This window comes from Arvicola amphibius, chromosome 5, assembly GCF_903992535.2.
Source record: "Arvicola amphibius chromosome 5, mArvAmp1.2, whole genome shotgun sequence".
Classification (NCBI taxonomy): domain Eukaryota; kingdom Metazoa; phylum Chordata; class Mammalia; order Rodentia; family Cricetidae; genus Arvicola; species Arvicola amphibius.
Window position 1 is genome coordinate 73,559,980 of NC_052051.1, and position 21,193 is coordinate 73,581,172.

Genomic DNA, 21,193 nt, shown 5'->3' on the forward strand with positions numbered 1-21,193 from the left:
TTAATAGTCAGAGCTGCCGTTACCGAGCCTATTAGCTGTCCCAGTGCTAAGTGCTTTCAGGTGTGTTACACCATTTAATCTTCACAGTCTTGGAAGATACAATTATGTGTCTACTTAATTAAAAAAGGGAAGCAGGGGTGGGTAGGAATTGATCCTTAGAGGTCAAGCACATCCCCATCAAGAAGCAGGGCTGTCTCCCCAGCCTGGCTGCCTGTTCTTCAGCAATGGTGCTACCTCCTCCCTGCAACACCCGCCCCAACACACACACACACACACACAGACACACACACATATAGACACACATTTATACACACATACGCACACATATACACACATACAAACACACAGACACATATATACACATACACACATCTATACACACACATATATACATACATTCACAAACACACATATACATACACACACACACACACTCAGGCTATCATGAGCTACTATGGAGATCACTGAAGGAGAAGAGGGTCCCAGACATGGGTCTGCTGGCACGTGAAGCATGAGAGCTGTTCTCTGTGGCAAAGCTCTCGGGAGCGCCTCTCCTGACGTTAGCCCTGTTTTGTTTGGGTTTACATGATGGACACCAGCAGGGTGGTGAGGTTCATTAACCCTGCAGTGCCTCCCACCATGCAGCTGTGAGCTTAGCTTGGAATTAAGAAGCTAAGGTCATTTCCCCGAATGAGAGGTAGCAAGCTGAAGATATCAACTCAAGTAAAAAGAATCATGACCAGAATCAAAAGACTGTTATTTATTTCCAATTCTTTCCACTTTCTCGCTCAGGGGCAGTGGCAAATACCATGTTTTAGTTTTCTGAATTGGAACTGTGGCCCAGGAGGGCTACAGGCTCAGGGAAGGCTCTGCGGGACTGTGCTGTGGTGCAGCTTCTCTGATGGGCGAGCAGGAGCTGCTGGCATCACCCCAATCACCCCATGTGTTCCAGGGCGGGAAATGAACTCCTCCGAGGTAATGCTGGAGGTAAGCTCCCCAGTTTGGGCCCAAGTTTTCCACAGCAGCCTGCTATGAACATGCTCCCTCACACAGCCCGCGCAGTAAGTCAGCTTCACACAAGGCCTCAGAGGTAGGGGCTTCTGCTCATCATCAGGAAAAGAAACAAAATGAGGAGAGAAAGAATGGCCACGGCTTCCTTCCCTCCACTGTGCTTTCTGAAGAGCAGCGGTGTCTCCGTCCTGCTGCGTGCCCACCGTCAGCCTGTGTGGTGAGCTCCACACCTCCACCGGTCAGCAGCTGGTTGGCCTATTTACTGGCTACAGCAGAAAGCTGGTCCCGGATTCGGCCCAGACCATCTAACATGGTATCCAGCGTTTCTTTGCTCAGTTCCATGGTCACAGCCGAGATGCAGGGTTTCTCTCCACACAGACTAGGATCTTCTTGAATCTGTAAGAACACGGTCTGGAAAGTCAGAGCTGCCTGTCTTTGCTTCTCCCGGAAGTGAGCCCTACTCGGTTCTACTGGCTCCTGAAGAGAAGGGCTCTGTGGGGTGCAGCAGAGGACCCAAGCCTCGCATCCTTTAGCAGCTGGCAATGAAGGAGACGCTTGGAAGGCCTGGGTCACTCTCCTTTTACACACGAGTGTGAGTGAAGGCTCACTTACCTCTCTGGAACTGGGTCTTAGCACTCAAATGAGAAACCACTCCCTGTCTGTATGACACTTTAACAAGGGGGCTCTATGGCATGCAGAAAACAGCCAGACACAGAAAGGTTCCAGGTATACTGATTTGATCTTAAAGAGGACATGAAACGTTACTGTATTTTGAAAGGGACCTGTGAGAGCCACTTGCTCGTCTTCCGGACGCTGGATTTCGGGGTGTCTGCTGAAGTGGCGATAGCACGGCCTCTCCTAACTGTAACCTCACAAACCCTACGAGCTGGCTTCTGTGCCTTTGTGGGGCTCCGGAAAAGAACACCAAGGTGGAGAGAAGACCAGGCCGGTGAGCAGGAAAACGCCGTACTGACAGTCAACTGCCACCGGACGCTTGGGCTGTTCTGCAGCAGTGCTGGCCCAGTTCCACTGGACAGGAAGCTACCGAGAGGCCACCGGATAGATCCAGGGGGCCATCAGCATCCACATGCGTAACCCGGCTGCCAATGCTGGGCTCAGCACACTGTTTAAGGAATACAATGCCCGGCAGCTGCCATTCTGAAGCCTCTGCTTTTAGTGTCTACTTCATTGTGACCGTGCTATGTCAATATGGTCCTGCAGGTAGAATCTGAACAGATACCACACTGGGGGAAGACATTTGACTGCTGGTGTTTCAGATGGCTGTGGGTGGGGAAGGGTCAACTCACTATCACCCCTTCTGCGGAGCGGGACAGAGGGCATACCTTCATCTGGAGCAGGCAGGTGGGGACGGCCATGCGGCTGATGCTGTCTGAGGAGGTTTTGATATCCACTCTCCAGTCCAGGTCCACCAGGCGTGGCAGAGAGACTGTGGAGGGGACAGCTTTGGTAAGAGGTTATACGACTGTCTCTCCTGAGCTTTGATTCAGTGACAGGTGGCTGTAAGGAATGTATGCATACAAAACAGGCAAGTCTCAGAAAGAGACAGGGAGGGCCTAAGACCCGCGTGTTGCGTGCCTTACACATTGTGTGGGGCCACGCGTCCTGAGCCTGACTCCCGGTGGGTACGTCTCCAGACTCACACTCAGATGTCGGGAGAGAATGACAGGTGACACAGGTGGAGATGTGGCCACGGCCGGAGTCGTGGAGAAAGGGCAACTTGGGCGACTGTGCTGAGACTTTGTTTTATAGATGAAATGGCCTTGGTTTGAAGGCAAGCCCCACACTTGCCTAACCCCGTCATCTAGAAGCCTGGACTCCAGGGTTACTGGGAGGGCTGCACAGGTCGGCACAGACACAGCTCCAGCTGTGTGACTGACTTAACAAAAACGCAAGGGCAGTCACTCAGCAGCTCGTTCTTATGCAACCTTTAAGAGTAATGCTAATGACTAATCTTTCCTTTCTGCACATCATACACGTATACACAATTCTCTTTGCTTACGGTCATTGTACATGTACTGTGTTACCTAAGGTCAGTGTCATGTGCATCTGTCTATACCCACTTTCTCCCCCTCCCCCTCCTATTAGCCTGCTTTGCTCCCCTCTTTATTTTGTCTTAACTGACACAGTACTTCACTTTAACTGACAAGTACTTCACTTTCTGCTTAGGTGTTTCTGCATTTTAGCAGCTTGTGTCTATCATCATCATCACCATCATCATCGCCTAGAGTGAAATGTAAATTTCCCTAGAATAGTTCTCTTTGGTCTGTGGTTAAGTGCCTGGTTGTGGGACTCAGCGCTGGCACTGGGGAAGAAGCAGCAGGGGCTTCGTACTCACTCTGGTTTGCTTGGGCTTCAGTTCTCCAAGTAGATCTGTTTAAGAGGGAAAGACAAGGAGGAAACCATGAGAAAGCAATGAGAATAAGCTTTCTGATAAGGAGGGACCCCAGCTTGGGGCCTCTCATCAAGAAAGGGCTTCAGAAACAACCCCTATCAAATGCAGCTTTTCATTGTTTTGCAAAGCTCAGTGATGGCAAGGCCCGAGTGCTGGTACTTTTCATAGCTTAGGAAAAACAAAACACCAAAACTATACAAGGCAGAAAATAAACACACTTGCAGCCCTAAAGAGGGCCTGAGTTCAATGTAGGGGACCCATATGATCATAAGAGAGGACTAAGTCCTGCAAGCCAGCCTCTGACCTCTGTGTCACCACGGCATGCTCCAAGTCCTCCAAATAAATAATGCAATACGACAGAACAGAAAGCTTAGTGGGTCACAATCTTCCTGAGCTACTGGTCTCTGAGATGAAACAGAACAGGTCAATTCACTGTCCCCTCCCCGAGCATCTACTGTGAGGGCCACATCTTACTCAAAACACACCACACAAGCCCGGCAATGTCAGAGCACGCAGCAGCAGGGTGAGGTTCCAAGCCATCAGAATATATGGTGGTCACCATATATTAGCAACCAAGCCCCTGGTAAACAACTATTACCAACAGACCCCTTAAAGCGTTCAGCTAAACAACAATCCACTTCTATTTAAGATTTGTGTTGAAAAGCATCTTCCCAGTTTAGAAAGTACAGATAATTCATAAAAGAAACTAAAAATGATCAGTAAATATAGGAAAAAGACAATCAACATCTCTAATTTCAGAAAGTTCAAAGCTAAAATGGGGTGCTATTTCCCAGTCATAGGACTGGGGAGAAAACAGAAAAGAGAAATCGTCTCAATGCTGTGAGGCCAGGCCTTGTGGAGCATGTCTCTAACCACAGCAGCAGAAACAACAGATTCCGGGAGACCTAGTCTCAAGATGGGGGGGGGGGGTGGAACAATGGTTTTGGTAGCCAACTTGGCCCACTTGACAATGTATGACAAAACCGAGTGTGTCCCGCTATGTGAAGGCCTTTAAGCCGGTAAGTCAATAGCTGAATACATTAACAAAGTTCTATAACAAACTGTCTTTGGGAGTAGCTGTCAACACCTTAAATGGCTAACCTTAAATGATTTTTAAAAAATTATACTAAATTCCTCTATGTTCTAGAATATACTTTCCTTAAATTGTTAAAAACGACCCTAAGGGTAAACATTTATAGAAGTGTCATTAATATTAATACCGTTTGCTGAAAATAAACCAGCTATAAAATGGCAAGGTCCTGTTTGTTAAAACCAAAACCAAAAGGTTGGCTTTTCCATATACATGCAAAAAGAAACACCAGCCAGGTTCTCACCTCCAGGCTAGCAGTGGTACAGCACATGCCTGCAATCCCAGCACTCAGGAGGAGGATGCAGAAGGAACACAAGTTCAGAGCCATCCTTGGCCAAGGCAGCTCAAGGCAAGCCTAAGCTACATGAGACCCATGAGACCCATCCTCAAATGACAAAAGTAAACAAATAAATGGCTTCCCATTAGAAACTGGATGCAGCCAAGCTCCAGCTGTGGGCTACAAGCATCTTATTTTCTTCCGTCATTCATCTGTGCGCATTTCCAACCACAGCTTACATTATCTCTCGGCTTTGTGTATATAGCAGGACACATGATGTGCTAATAGTATAAAGAGAATGTGAACAGTACAGGAACAGTAACACAAGAAGGGCTCTCAGAACGCACTTACGCGTGCTCCAGGGCGACTTTCGTCAGCAGGTTCTTGAGGTTTTGGTGGAAACTTTCTGGAAAGAGAGCCAGAACTGCGTCGGCAGAGGACAGGTCCCGGAAGGCCACCAGCCTAGTGAAGCGGTGCAGAGCCTGGAGCAACTGCAGGACAAAGAGGGCGGAGGCACGAGGGTACACACGAGAGGCAGGGATGGAGCTCTGCACACTCATCACTGACAGACAAACCGCCAGTCACATGGTGAGTTAACGCCAGTGTGGGGCCACCTGACTCTGCTAGTTCACTGCACACCTGACTGCTAGTTCACTGCACACCTGACTCTGCTAGTTCACTGCACACCTGACTGCTAGTTCACTGCACACCTGACTGCTAGTTCACTGCACACCTGACTGCTAGTTCACTACACACCTGACTCTGCTAGTTCACTACACACCTGACTGCTAGTTCACTGCACACCTACCTGACTCTGCTAATACACTGGTCCTTTTAGAAGACAGAGGCAGCTGCCTGACCCATGAAGTCATCAGCTTTTCAGCAACTTGTTAGCTGCGGGCAAAAAGATGATATATCTTTTTTTGCTTTCTGAGGAAGAATCTGCCCTTCACTTAACTTTGTGATGCTGTTTCCCTGGTAACCTGAGAGAAGTGCAAAGCCAGCTGAGTTACTAGGCAACCCTGCACTGGCCCAATGCCTCTGGACTAAGAGGACCATAAACACTAGGCCATACTTCTGTGAGTGAGGCTGCACCCTTTTTGCAAGAATCTGAACCTGTGCTTATGGAGTCGTTAGAGAAGGTAATGGTTTCCCTGGAGTGGAAGGCACATCTTGTCTTTACCTTTAAGCTGTCACTTGGAAGACCAAAGAAAAACAGTTTCTGGCCAGCAGTGGGATTCCCTCTGTGAAGGGGAGTCTTGGACTCTACCTTGCTACGTTTTCCCACCTTACACCCTTGCAGGCGTGTAGAAGGAGCAGCGGGCTGCGTCCCGCCACCCGGCTAGCTTTACACCCGAAATAATTACACGGAAACTGTAACACTGCTTGGCCCATTGGTTTCAGCCTCTTACTGGCTAACTCTCACATCTTGCTTTAACCCATATTGAGTAATCTGTGTAGCACCACGAGGTGGTGTCTTACCGGGAAGGATCTTAGCCTGCGTCCATCTCGGAGAGGAGAGCTATGGCGTCTGCCTGAAGCGTTTGCCTGACTCTGCTTTCTTCCTCCCAGCATTTTGTTCTGTCTACTCCGACTACCTAATTTTCTGTCCTATTAAAAGGCCAAGGCAGTTTCTTTATTAACCAATGAAAGTAACAAATAGACAGATGACCCTCCTCCATCACAGGCGCTGCCTAGCAAGCTCAGGGCTTCTGCACAGTGGGCTGGCACTCCATCACTGAGCTACACTCCCAGCAAACTATCCTATGTTCCTGTAGATCTGTAGCCAAATGTAGCTTAGAGCTCACTTATGAATATAATGATGCTTAGCTGAACCCAAGGAAGCTCTCTGGAGGTGCCTATTTCTCTCCTTTGCAGCTTTATGATACCAGGGAGGCTGTCTGACTATAAATGGACACAGCTCAGAAGCAAAGAGAAGCGAAGCTTCCAGAAGTGAGGGTGGGCATTAATGCCACAGAAGTGACCACTTGGTCAGTGTGCTTTGTAATGGGCTTGTCTCCATTCTGTCCTCCCCATTCCTTCCTGTCTTCCTAGAATCACCCAGCTATACCCAAGTCCTTGCATTTCTTTTAAGGGCATTCAAACTAAGTCCACAATCTTACTTCTGTCTTTCATTTTCCTATAGTTGATTTCCACGAATAAAGTTCTAGATTAAAGGACAATGACAGTAACAGGGCCATCTGGATGGAGATACTCCTGTCAAGCATATCTGCCGGGGATGGACCACTGCTGTAGAGCCACTCTGGCTTCCTCCACTGCCTGATGAACACCACGTGACCTAAGCAGAAGATGTCACAGGAGCAGAGGACAAGAATGGGGTATGGAGAACACAGTGTCCCTGAGGGAGACTGATTGAACCCAGCATGGGTATTCTCTAATGCCTCTCAGGCCTTGGTGCCTCAGCTCAGACATCTCTGCAAGGTCTGCCCTCAGCTGCCAGCTCATCAGCACCAGCAAGTCACATGCTGGGCACACGTGAAATCACAAAAGGTCGGGGGTTTTTTTTCCCCTACACTGCCTAGGTAATAAGCCTGAAATGAAGTGACTGGGAGCTCTAGTTACTTATCATAAGCGGGCTTATGTGTCATAAAGGCTCAAAGACAAAAATCCTTTGAGTTTCATTAATATTTTTTAAGGACTAGCTGAGGCTCGCTACAGGATCAGCAAATGTGTCAAGGAGAAAATGTCTTTGGACATGCGGCTGACCAGGAAGTCAGGAAGGAGGCTGACAGGCTCTAAGGACTGGCGGTGACGGCCACTTCTCAGCACACTTACTTGCTCTGCCTCCTCCTGTGTCACCGACAAGCTGGAACACGTACTATCCAGGAGCTTTTTTGAGTCAAGGGCTGAACTGGAAAAGCTTTCTTGGCACAGCTGTCTGACGACATCTTTCGAGGAAGCCTAGGGAAGCACACACAGTCAGACCCTGCAAACAACTGTGTTGGTTATTTTATAATTCTTTTGAGAGTTTTTAACACTTCTGTTTCTGGGGAGCTGGACTGGATGTGCCTTTCTCTACTCCTCCTGCTGAGAACGAATCGTGAGCACTCAGGGAAAACAAGCATAGCCCTGAATGGGGGAGAAGGCAGACCTGCTAGGATGAAGCCCAGAGACCGACACAGGGCTCAGGTTCTTGGTTTCCCTTTGTCTCACTGATCTCAGACCTCGCCACAGAGGGGCAGCCTCCTAAGACAGAATCCCTTCAGACAGTGACTCCTCTACTTCAGCCCCAACAACAGTCACATACAGAACGGTGAGCATATCACCCGGGTGGCAATGGCTGACAGGAAGTCTCGCCATGAGCAGTAAGCCCTGTAATCGAGGCTGCAGCAAGGAATCCCAACACCTGTTAGGGTGGTCTGATGGCGATTCTTGGTTATCAACTTGACTATATCTGGAACTATAACTACAGTCCAGAAACAGAGGGCACACTGGTGATCCGGACCTTGAGGCAGGAAGGCACACCTTTAATCTGGGCCACACATTCTGCTGAAGCCTATATAAAGACCGTGGAAGGAGGAAGGGATTGCTTGTTCTTCACCTGCCTGCCCTCACTGTGTGGGCACATCCATTCCTTCACTGGGGCCCACTTCTTTGGGACTCCAGCATACACAGAGACCAGCTGAGACACAAACCCCGTGGGACTAAGGAACTTCTAGATTCTTAGACTTTCTATTCACAGCCAGCCACTGTTAGACGACAGCCTGTAAGTTCTTCTAATAAATTCCATATGCAACTCAAGATGAGAGATTCATGTTTTTTTTTTCTTTTTTGAGAGAGAGATTCATTCTAAGTTCTGTGACCCTAGAGAACCCAGACTAATGTAGATGGTATCCAGGACCAGGAAAGGCAAGAGGGGAGCTTGGATCCTCATTCCCAAAGGCCTGTAGCAAGCCACACTGTCCTGTGGGGAATCTGGACTTCCACCTCCACGTGGAATTAATGAGGTTTCTCTTTCTGTGGTAAGATAGTAACCAAAATCAACCTGGGAAGGAAAGGGTTAATCTGGCTTACATGTTACAGTTCACAATCAGGGGGTAGTGAAGACAGGAATCCAGAGGAAGAAACTTGAGCAAAGGCCACGCAGGAGCAGCGCCCACCAGCTTGTTCCTCATGGCTTGCTCAGCCTGCTTTCTCAAGACTGTCTGCCCAGGGGGGCACCACTCTCAGTGGGCTGGGTACTCCCACATCCATCATTAATCAAGGAAATGCGCCCACAGTCTTGCCTACAGGCCAGTCTGATAGAGGCATTTTCTCAATAGAATTCCGTCTTTCTAGATGACTCTATCTCATTTGTGCTTGTGTCAAGCTGACAAAAGACATCCCTTCTCTCTGTCGTAGCAATGTTGGAAAAGCTAGGTAAAACAAGATTTAAATACTATGCACAGTCAGAACATAACAGGAACACGCCCAGGTTCTAATAAAAATCACCCATGTGATCAGAAACCAGGAAGATTTTGGGATGAATGAAGGGGGCGTGAACAGATGCCACAGGAGACTGAGCAAATAAGATTACAAGTTGCAGTCAACTTGGGCTATATGATGGGACTCTGTCAGGGACAATGTTAAAATTATATGACCAAGATTTTGAAGCAGCTATGATTTTGCAATATTCCAATCATTAAAAACAGTCCTGAAACAAATAAAAAGACTGGCAAAAAATACAAGGCAACAATAATATAAAGCAAACAAATTGCATTTGAGAGACACAACCCAAACACACACCCAGAGAACAAAGGCAGCACAGCAACATGGAAGGAACATCAGAGAACTAATAGATGGAAGACAGTCCATTCTATGAGATTACCCAGCCCGAACAGAGGAAAATGGACTGAAACTAATCAACAAGGCCTTGGTGGTCTGCAGGGCTCCACCAAAGACCTAACAAGAGTACCAGTTAAGTCATGGAAGGAAACAAAAGAGGAAAGGGATGAAGATGGATGGATGGATGGATAGATGGATGGATGGATGGATGGATGGATGGATGGACAGAGATAGCAGATGGATAAATTTAAGAAATAATAGAACATATTAAACTTTCCAAGTTTAATCAGACTTAATGGTAAACATTTCCAGAACCCAAGTAAATCCTAAAGAGGATAATTTTAAAACAGCACACCAATACACACCAGAAATTGAGCTTTTAAAAAAAGAAACACACACACAAATTGTAAGCGGTGTGAGAAACACTCAGATTGGCGACGGCTTTCATGCTAGAACTCAGGGTCTAAAGAGAATGTTTCTCGGGTGTGGAACGAACTGTCAGCCTAGGACCCTCAGCAAATGTCCTTCAGGAACGAAACACAACCAAGATAATCTGTCAGATCTGCCACAAACTGGCTATGGCAAGTCCTTCAACAGAGAAGGAATGACAGAGTGTGGGAGCCACTGGGACCTGACAGAAACTATCTTGGGTCATCCCTGCCATACAGCCCCTCAGCAATCCTGGCCTCTTTCCCTGTATCCCAGGGATACACAGAACCATCAGAGTGATATCTGAGCTTTGCAAGCTTATGCTGGCACCAGCAGCATCAGCAATGTGCATGACACATTTCCTTAGTCTCTTGTCACCTTCTGACCATGGCAGTCAGTGCTTTTACAGATTTTCCTAGAACATGAAGACAGAAAAGAACAAGAAAAGATGTTAAAAAAATACATTTTCTAAATTACATTTGAAGGCTAAGCAAAAATTATAACATAGTTTGGTAAAGCTTCAAATGTATTGCGCAAGGAATATTTAATACAAATGGGTTATAACTAGACTTCATCCTAGCTGATAAAATGATACCAACAGACTGTGATAAACTATACACGTACAGTGTGACTAGACAGGTGCTATTAAAAAGTACATTTTAGAATCCCAGATAATATAGGATTCTTTGTATAAATGTACATGTGTGCGTGCATGCATGTGTATGACATGCATGCGCATATGTATGTGTACACCAGAGGGGAAGTGTGTGTGTGTGCATGTCTCTGTGTGTGCATACCAGAGGGGGAGTGCACGTGTGTGTCTATGTGTGTGTGTACACCAGAGGGGTACTGCACGTGTATGTGTATACACCCGAAAAGGTGTTCAGTGTCCTGCTACAGTGTCCTCCTCCTACTCCCTTAGACAAGGTCTCTCACTGCACTGGAGCTAGGCCAGCAGTCTGATCTTTACAATGCTGGGATCACAGGGAGCTTCTTAGGTGAGTGCTGGGGATCCAACTCTGGCTCTCACGCGTGCTCAGCAAGCACTCTTACCCAGACAGCCATCTTCCTAGCCCCTAAGAAACCCATGGGAAAGCAGAGAAATGTAAGAAAGAAAAATAAAAAAGAATGAGCAGAAAAATAAAAAGAGCAGATTTAAGTCCTAGTGTGGCAATTATTTGTATTAACTCTTAAGTGACCCAAATATTCTAATTGAAACAGAAAAATGGATAGAGTAGATGAAAAATATTAAATGCTATATACAAGGATCTCCCTTTAAGTATATGGGCAAGTGAACAGATGAATAAAGAATGCCATTCAAACATCAATCAACAGAATGCAAGAACGGCCACAATGATAACAGATAAAGCATACTTTATAAAAAGAAAACCATCAGGGTAGTATTATAAAATGCTGCCAGATTTTGTTCACTAAGAAAACATCCAGAATGTGTATACAGCAAGAGGACTACAAACTGCAAAGCAGGAACTGACAGAAATGTAAGGAGAAACAGGATTTCTGCAACCCCACGGGCACAGAGGCACCCCTCCTTCCGCGACCGATAGAACCAGCCAGATATGAAAGAGGGCATGGAAGAATTAAGCAACACCATCCATCACTCTAATTGACATCCATGGAACACTCCCCCAGTAAGAGGACAGGGGAAGCAGGGGAAACAAAGAGCTGGCAAGAATGACAAGCCCGACACTGAAAGGATGAGGGAAGCCTACACACAAACCTGATGGCTTCCACAAATGGACCAACTACTCAAAAACCCCATCACGACGCCCCTCATATGAAACAGATACGCAGCGGCTGTCACTACTCAGGAAATTGAATCCACAGCATTAACTCAAAAAAAATTCTCTAGACCTAGACATTTTCACTGGAGAATTCTAACAAACATTTCAAGATTAAAAACATCAATTCTATAAATCTCTTTTAGAAAACAGAGAAGGAAGGGACAGTTTCTAATACATTTCATTGGTAAAATTACCTAAATATCCAAATCAGATGGATAGTTAAAAAAAGGGAAAAGAGAAAGGGAATAAAGAAAATTACAGATCCACATTCCCTCATAAAAACTGACACATAAATTCTTAGCAACATATTAACATATAGAAAAAGCAATATATAAACAATGTATAAAAGGGATTACACACTATGGCCAGATGGGATTTATTCCAGAAATATGAATCTGGTTAAGTATATGAAAATGTATGTAATTCACATTTTAACAGATTAAAGAGGGGGGAACCATACAATCTCAAAAAAACCCAAGAAAAATGCTTGATAAAATTAAACATCAATATTTTACTTAAACAAACAAATAAAACCCTCTCAACCAAGGAGCTGTTTTGGCAGGTAAAGAAAGGCATGAGCTGAGGCCCTGAGCTTGATTTCTAAAACCTACTAAGTATAAGGCAAGAACCAACTACTGCAAACTGTTGTGGAATAATCCTTCTGTACACTGTGAATATACATTACTCTCATTAGTTAATAAAGAACTGACTGGCTGGTAGTCAGGCAGGAAGTACAGATGGGACAGTCAAATGGAATGCTGGGAGGAAGAAGAGTGGAGTCAGCAGAGTCACCAGGAGACACAGAGGGAACAAGATATGCTGGAGGAAAGGTAAAGCCATAAGGCAGGTGGCATACATAGATTAACAGAAATGGATTAATTTAAGTTGTAAGAGCTAATTAGTAATAATCCTGAGCTATCAACTGAGCATTTATAATTAAGTCTCCATGTTGGTTATTTGGGAATTGGGAAGGGAGGGAACAGAAACTTCCACCTACAGCAAGTTGTTTTCTGACCTCCATACCTGAATATGTGAGTATGTGTGTGCCTGTGCATGCACAAATAAATACAATTAAAATTAAAACCTTCTTAAAAATATAAAATTCTTAGAAAAAAACCACCTGGTATCATGGGAGGCCAGTATACACACCTAAAACCTAGGGGTGCACATCCCAGGAGAGTGCAGCCTCATGATGCCACCTGGCCAGTGAGCATGGGAGAATTTGGGGATCAAGTAAACCTTTGCAGAACACGTCCTTAACCAGGAAGGGCACCTGTGAAAGCCTACAGTTAACAACCGAGGCTATGTCCAGCACAGCTAGGTTCGGAACTCCCCCTGGCATTGCAAGCATCTCACCCAGATGCTGCAAGCCAGATGATCTGAATCCAGAGTGTGCTTTGGACCCAGTGCTATTTCTTTCACAGTGTTGTAAGGTCAAACAATCAAAGGCTGAACCATCTTAACTTGGGTGCTGTCTGTCCGAGTAATGGACAGATGTTTCTCAGAGAAAACACATCTTTCAAAATACAAAGCAAAGGTTACTGATGATGAGCAAGGACTGTACTCCCGCTTTGGTGCCCTGGCTCTGGCCTTAACTATTCACTAGTGTATCAATATTTTCACAGGACTACTGGGTATCTTCTCCCATCTACAATTCTGAGAAGAGTATTCTAATACGTTCCGGTTCCCCATCCCCACCCCCCCTTCTCCCTCCTCTTCTAGCTTCCTCCCCTTCCCCTCAGAAATCTGCTCCCCGATCTTCAACCAGCCTCCCTTCCTTTTCTTCCTCGACAGCGTATCTCCTGCTCATTCTGCTTTGTAACCCAGTACTCCAGGAAGATTGTCTTAGTTTGTTTTCCATTGCTGTGATTGGGAGAAAAGGTTTATTTCATTTTACAACTCTTGGGTCATGCCCATCGCTGAGGGAAGTTAGAGCAAATTATGTGTACATACTCTCCAAAGTGTCCTTTGCTACGGTCAAAGAATGAATTCTAGGACTTCTGCGATACAACTACAGACTGCGGACAAAAGAGCTCAGAGAAGATGAAATAAATATGGAGACACACCAAGATTACATACTGGGAGATTCAACACCCTAAAGAGGGTAACTTCCCCCAGTTGACACATAGATTGAAAACAATTCCTATCAAAATCTAAACATGTTTGTTTCAGAAATAACCAACAACATTTAAAAATGTATACTGAAAAAGGCAAAGGAGTTAGAGCAGCTAAAGCAACATGTGCAAGTGTGTGTGTGTGTGCGCCTGTGAATGTGTTGGGAGAACATGCGCACATGAATGTAAAGACAAAAGACAATCTTACTGTGGTTCTTCAGGCACCATCCACCTTGCTTCCTGAAACAGGTTCTTCATTGGTCTGGGCCAGCCAAATAGTCAATAGTCAAGCGCAGCCATCCCCAACCATCCCACTGTCCGTGTCTCCCCAGCACTGGGATTACAAGTGCACACCATCACCCACAGGGATTACAAGTGCACACCATCACCCACTGGGATTACAAGTGCACACCATCACCCACAGGGATTACAAGTGCACACCATCACCCACTGGGATTACAAGTGCACACCATCACATCAGCTTTTCACCTGGGGTCTAGAGATCACACTCACAGCCTCACATTTGCATAACACGGGATTTATAGATTGAGCTATCTCCCTAGCCAAATCAACTTTGAGAAAGAAGAAGAAAGTAGGAGGAACCAGTCTGATTTCAAGATTTATTATACAGCTAGAGCAATCACTGGGCATACTCAGAGGAAAGAACACATAGATCAAGGCAACAGAGAACCCTGAAACAAAACTACACAGATATGCCCAAAGGATTCTTGAATTGCAAAGTAATTCAGAATAGGAAAAATTTTCTTTTTAACAAATGGTACTAAAACAATTTGACATTAAAAAAAAGCACACTCAACCTAAATATCACATACTTTATACAAAACCGGCAAACCGGCTCTGTATAGATCACAGACTGAAATATTAAAGATAGATAGATAGGGGAGACAGCCTGATGGGTAAAGCAGTTGCTGCACAAGTCTGGTGACCTAAGTGGGATTCAAAAAACACAAAAGCTGAAGTAGGACACATATCTGCACTCCCAGGGCTCCTGCCACACAATGATAGACAGAAGAATTCCCAGAAGCTCCGGGACAGTGAGCCTGGTGTATGCTGCAGTGAATGATGAGAAAGATCCTGTCTTCAGCCAGACTAAAGACAAGGACTGACCACCACACGTACACACCCACAAACACATATGTATACCCCCCATACACATACACACTGAGATCCAAGACACATTTATCAGAATGATTCATGTAGGACACAGGGACAGCCCCAGATGCTGATGCGGGCACAGATGTAAGTGAAGTAGCACAGGCACTCTGGAAAAGTCTGGAGATGTCTTTAAACCATGTGACTTCCAGATGACCTAGCAACTTTATCTGTAACCAGGAACACTGGTAACAGTCTACATGTCTTTCAATAGAGCAATAAGCTAGCAAACAGAATACTACAGTAGACTCCTAGGCACTAAAAAGGAAGCAACTGTTGACACACACGATTTATGATTCTCTAGAGCAGTGGTTCTCACCTTCCTAATGCTGCGACCCTTTAATACAGTTCCTCGTGTTTCAGTGACCCCCAACCGTAAAATTATTTCATTGCTAGTTCTTTTCTTTCTTTCAATGAGCCTAGCGCTTTGCTCCTTCATAACTTTAATTTTGCTATTCTTATTTTTTTTTTTTTTTGTTTTTTCGAGACAGGGTTTCCCTGTAGTTTCTGTCCTGGAACTAGCTCTTGTAGACCAGGCTGGCCTCGAACTCAGAGATCCGCCTGCCTCTGCCTCCCGAGTGCTGGGATTAAAAGCTTGCACCACCACCGCCCGCCCTAATTTTGCTATTCTTATAAATCATAATGTAACTGTCTGATATGCAGGATATCTGATATGTGACCCCAAAAGGGGTCAAGACCCACACGTTGAGAATACTGCTCTAGAGAACTGGGCTGAGAGGAAAGCCAATCCACAAACATCATCCACAATGAGACTTACAAAAGTACTTGAAATGAAAAACAAAGAAGAACGCAGAAGTGTAAGGGAGGTCTGGAGCCAACTGCAAGGAAGCATGGCTGCAAGACACCAACACAGGGCTCTTCCACCGATAGAAATGCCTTGTACAGTTTGAGTGTATCAGTGTAAATACCCCAACGGCACCAACACAGGGCCCTTCCACCGATAGAAATGCCTTGTACAGTTTGAGTGTATCAGTATAAATACCCCAACGGCACCAACACAGGGCCCTTCCACCGATAGAAATGCCTTGTACAGTTTGAGTGTATCAGCGTAAATACCGCAACGGCGATACTGTTCTGTAGATTCTCAGAAAGTAAACATTAGGGGACACTTGACAAAAGGTAAAAGGCATCTCCTTGCATTATTTCTTATAACTACATGTGGCTCTACGGCTGACTTATAATAAACTTTAACTTTTAAAAATAGAACTAAGAATGCAAATGAACTACCGCTACACCATCATGCCTGAGAGCCAGATGTAAAAATAAATGTGTTCAGCTGTTCCAGTTTTGTGACGTTCGGATATGAGCAATATTAAATTAGCTGTGTCAGAAGCAGTGCACTACTGGGAAGACGAGAGGAAGAAGTAAGGCACTGGGAGGGACTTCTGGGGGCAGGTGTCTCAGTCTGTGATCTAGTGTCAGCTACAAATGCGTAGTCAGAAAGTGAAGCCCTCACGATTTCCGCATTTTCAGCACCTATGCTATAGATTCCATTTTAAAGTTTATCAAGGAAAACAAAATGTCCCAAGATAAGCAGCAATGGAGAAGCAATATCCAAACCAACCACCACGAAGGCTAACGACTGATCATGAGAACTCTAGTTCCTAGTTCCAGTTCTGTTGCATTAATGCAATCAGTAGCTCTTTCTTCAGCACATATTGGGTGCCAGGAGTTGTTCTGTTTGTTGGGATACACGTGTGAACAACAAAGTCAAAGCCTTCAGGAGAGGAGCGAGCAAATGTGGCTGATAATGACAGTGCCACCAGTATCATTACTGATCTTCACTAGAGAAGAAAGGAAAACAATCTGAAATCATGTTCTTGAGAAAAGACTATAAACAGATCTGCGATGTCAGCTAGTGGTAAGTTCTAGAGGATGGTAAAGCCACCTTTCTACAGAGTAATTCAAACTTTATGATATCTCCAGTGGTATGTCCCTTTAGAGATGGCTCAGTGGTTAAGAGCATTGCCTGCTCTCCCAAAGGTCCTGAGTTCAATTCCCAGCAACCACATGGTGGCTCACAACTATCTGTAATGAGATCTGGGGCCCTCTTGAGGAAGAGACCTGGTCAGTCGTCCTCATTAACTTAAGACCATGAAACCCAATATGGACAAGTTCAACAGAACCGCCATATACGGGTTGCCCAAACATGCTTCAGCATTGCCAGGGCATAAATTTTATTTCAAATTTCATGTCCTTTTCAACCTCAAAACCTTACCAAAGACGGTCAGGAAAGTGTCCCGGCCGAATACAGGCCAAATCAGTACAGAACTGGACCTCAGTTAATCAGAACACACATAAAACCCAGAGTTGGAAGCATATACAACCAGAGAAAGAGAATTTCTGATAGTGCGGGCAGACGGACCTGGATGGAATGGGGAACTGATTGCCACCCGGGAGCTCCAGTCCGGAAAACCACTAGTAGTCACTAATTCTTCGGTGAATTCACATCGATTATCTATTTTTTAACTTCCACCTTAGTATCAGGGAGTGATTAATTTTGTTGCTCCTATTTAAAAACTCAGAAAGGCTAAGTGATTTTCTCAGGGTCACACAGACAAGTTCTTGCAGGGGGCAGTGCTCCAAGACAGAGCCGGCTTATTCCCAACGCTTGCTTTGTACAAAGTCCCAGAGTCTAAGGCAGCTGCCGCACGCATCCCCACCCCTGTAAGATACCTTCAGCAGGCTCTGGAGCGCCACGAAATGCTCCGCTGACAAGGCCGCCATCTTTCTGCAGTCACGTGACAGCGGGAGCAAGCGGGGCGTGCCACGTGACACCTCGCAAGGCATGCCGGGAGTTGTAGTTCTTCATCGTGTCAGGCGAGAAGAGCGTAAAAGTACTAGGGTGTGCAGAAGGCTGGGAAATCTTATTCAAGGATCAGAGAGCCAAGATGCTGGGAGAACTCGGGTATGGGATGGATTCCAAGGAGCAACTATCTGGACTTCTTAGGTCAGGGAAAGTGGTTTTGCCTTTGCCCTTCTGGGTAGGCTGGGTGATTTGGGAAATGCACGTGCACACTTGGCTGGCACCTTGGCAACATAGATGCCCACCAGTGATCTTCCTACTCGCCATGTGGATTTAAACGAAGCTGTGCCGTTTCGAATTCTTGGAATTCATACACACGTGGACACATGCACACCTGCAGTAACCCTTTAAAAAACATAGTGCTCTTACGCATATAGTTTCTTTTCTGTTTGTGGAGAAGTACGGGCTCGGCATTATAATCAGCCTTACCAGACAGTGAAGTCAAAGCATTTAGGGTTCTTAGTGACTTTCCTGTGGTCCCAGGAGAGCTCTGGTGTGAAGACCAGGTGGTTAGGAAGGGGTTGGAAGGCAGGAAGGCTTATGAAAGTATTGCCTCTCTCAGTGCTGCCTGTCTCGCAGTGCTCTGGGAACTCAATGTTGAGGCTCATGCAGCAAGGCACTGAGGCCTGCAAACACCTCCTTCCTCAGGGGCAGAAGTTCCAGCCTCTAGGGAGTCTAAAAGTAGCAGTAGCCGGGCCAACTGCTGAACTGCAACCATATTTGTTGACTCTGAAATTGGCCTCACAGTCTCAGGCTTTGACCACTTGGTCCCTAGCTTCTGGGACTGTTTTGAATGTTGTGGAATTTAGGAATTGGGATCTAAATAATCAGCCGAGTGTCACTGCTGGCAGGCCTTTGAGAGCTGTACTGCTTCTGGTTCTGGCCCACTTGCTTGGTGTCCTGTCTGCTACCGTGTAAGGAGCCTTGTCTGGAGATTACTGCCACCCTGCTCTGCCGTGTTCGATTATGACTTCTGAAACCATGAGCCGAAATGAACCTTCCTCCTTTGAATCGTTCCTGCCCAGTATTGTGTCACAGTGACAAACAGTGACCAACACAAACATCTTAGGAGATCTGAGGCAGAGCCACTCAGCTGAGCCATTCCAGGATTTCTGACCTTGAAACATTGTATACGATTTTAAGTGCGGCCTTTTCACACCCTGGTTCAAAGCAGCTGCAGGCTCCCAGCGTAAGACACTAACCACTGCTTGTCTGCGCTAGGGGAGGCTCACATCTCAGTGGAGCAAAAACTGTGGCCAGAACAGCCACCTCCACAGTCATGTGTGGAGCTCTCTTTGCTGCAAGATGGGGAGTGACTCCAATTTTAAGAATGGGTTTCCAGAACTAAGAAAAACCCAGAAACCTGTGAAGGAGGGAGCTGGGCTTTCCTGATTACCTGACTTTAAAGATGCTAATTCTTCCCTAAATAAACACAGATAGGTGAAGAGTCAGTTACCAGGGAAAGGTGGATGCACCGAGGGTATGGACCACCCAATGCATGCCGCTGCCGTGTGTGGGCAGCCTTAGCAGCCCCTGCAGGTGTCAGAGCAGTCTCCCCCCCCCCCCCACACACACACCGGTGTTCCAGATGCTACTAACTAAACTTCTGCCCATACGTGAGGGAATTGGAAGTGCTCAGAGCTTGGCTGGAGATGCTGTGGAGTGTGCCAGATATCAGCATGATAAAATGTCAGTTAAAAGGCTTCCAAAAAATTCTAAACTTGGAAGCTGAGCAGCTGTGGGGATAAGGGCAGACATGCTTGTTATAGACTGTCCCGCACCGAAATCTACCAGACTGAATGTTGGCTTTGAATAGATTCATTTCTCTGTTTTATTTATTTATTTCCTGTGAAAAGTGCATCTTGACAGAGATCTTTAGGCATACACTGTAAGATACCAAACTATCATGGATTTCATTTATTTCTTAGGATATGCAATTAAAATGTAAATTAAAACACGTCTGGCTTTATCTCTGCTGCTGTGATAATAATGCTGACAGAGAGCAGCACACAGGAAGGAAGCGTTTGACTTACAGTTCCTGGTATCAGTGCATCACTGAAGCAGGAGCTCGAGACCCTGGTTACACCAGCACACTCAGGAGCCCAGCGCCAAACAAAGGCACCCATGCTGTTTGCTTGCTGCTTACGCTCAGCTGGCCTTCATCTCTCTTACACCTTTCAGTGCCCAGCCCATGAAAAGGTGCTGCCCATCTCAATATACAACCAAGACAACCTCCCAGAGATATGCACCCAGGCTCACCCCGGCTAACCCAACCGAAGTAACTCTTCCTTTGAGACTCCCTTCTCAGATGGATTATTGGCTATAACATGTTGATATCTAAACATTAACCATCACAATTACTCAGGTTAAAAACTCCCACTGACATTCCAAAAGATTTGGGGGGTGCCGAAGTGTGGAAGTTAGCTACAGAGTAAGTGGCTGTAAGTCAAAATATTGGCTAGAGTTTGTTTGTGTTTGTGAAAACTAAGCATTGAGGATCATAAGATGACCACAACAGTCCTTTTTACTCTAACATCTTTGAAAGCTGGAAAGGGAAGAGGAGAGAGATGCTAGGGATTTCACGTGTATTGAAAATGGTCTGTAAGCAATAGATCATGCTTGGGGCACTGTCCCGTTTCCCACTATAGAAACCATGGATTGAATGTACCTGTGTCTTTTCCATGTCTGAAATGGCCTGGGTGCTAAGATTAGTGAGGTACAGAGCTCCCATGGCCTCATTTTTCATCCGCTGTCCCCGGGAGTAACACAGAAGCAGCTGGCAACACAACAGTATTGTCCCTGTGTTTGTACACAGGCCCCCTTTGTTCCCGCATGGACAGAGCAGCCGCTGTGACAATAGCCTGAAATATCCTCCTTCTCCAGTGTTGCCCTTGTTTATCAGTTCTGGGACTGGCGAAACAATGATTTCCTGCTAGAAGGGGGCAGGTTGTCATATTCTATGACATTCCCCCCGGTCTTCAGGGACAGAGTGGTGCATGAGGCCCAGGGAGATCTGAACTGCCAAAATGTCACCACTTCAAGAGACTGGCAGGGCAGGATGCTTTGTCTCTCCTGTGCAAGGTAGGACCACCCTGGGAGAAGGAACCAGACAGGTAACCTGGAGAGAGGCTGAGAGCCTAGGGCGGGGCCACTGCAGGCAGTGGCTGAGTGTGTAGCCCAAGGAGGATGGGGCTCTGGGTTGGAGACAGACACCTCTGGCTCACACACAGGGAAAAGCAACTGTTGACAGCCTCCCAACAGGGAAGCAGACC

The 21,193-nt window shown here is 46.0% G+C and overlaps 1 protein-coding gene across 1 annotated transcript; it reads right to left on the bottom strand.

The window, feature by feature from the left end:
• Nucleotides 1-1,042: 1,042 nt before the first annotated feature.
• On the bottom strand, nt 1,043-17,863 carry Commd9 (COMM domain containing 9). The gene is made up of 6 exons (XM_038331967.1): nt 17,792-17,863; nt 7,588-7,713; nt 5,143-5,282; nt 3,368-3,402; nt 2,355-2,458; nt 1,043-1,407 (listed from the first exon to the last, which is right to left on the bottom strand). The coding sequence occupies exons 1-6, from the start codon at nt 17,840-17,842 to the stop codon at nt 1,267-1,269; spliced, it is 597 nt and encodes a 198-aa protein (XP_038187895.1). The 5' UTR covers nt 17,843-17,863; the 3' UTR covers nt 1,043-1,266.
• Between the last annotated feature and the right edge of the window lie 3,330 nt (nt 17,864-21,193).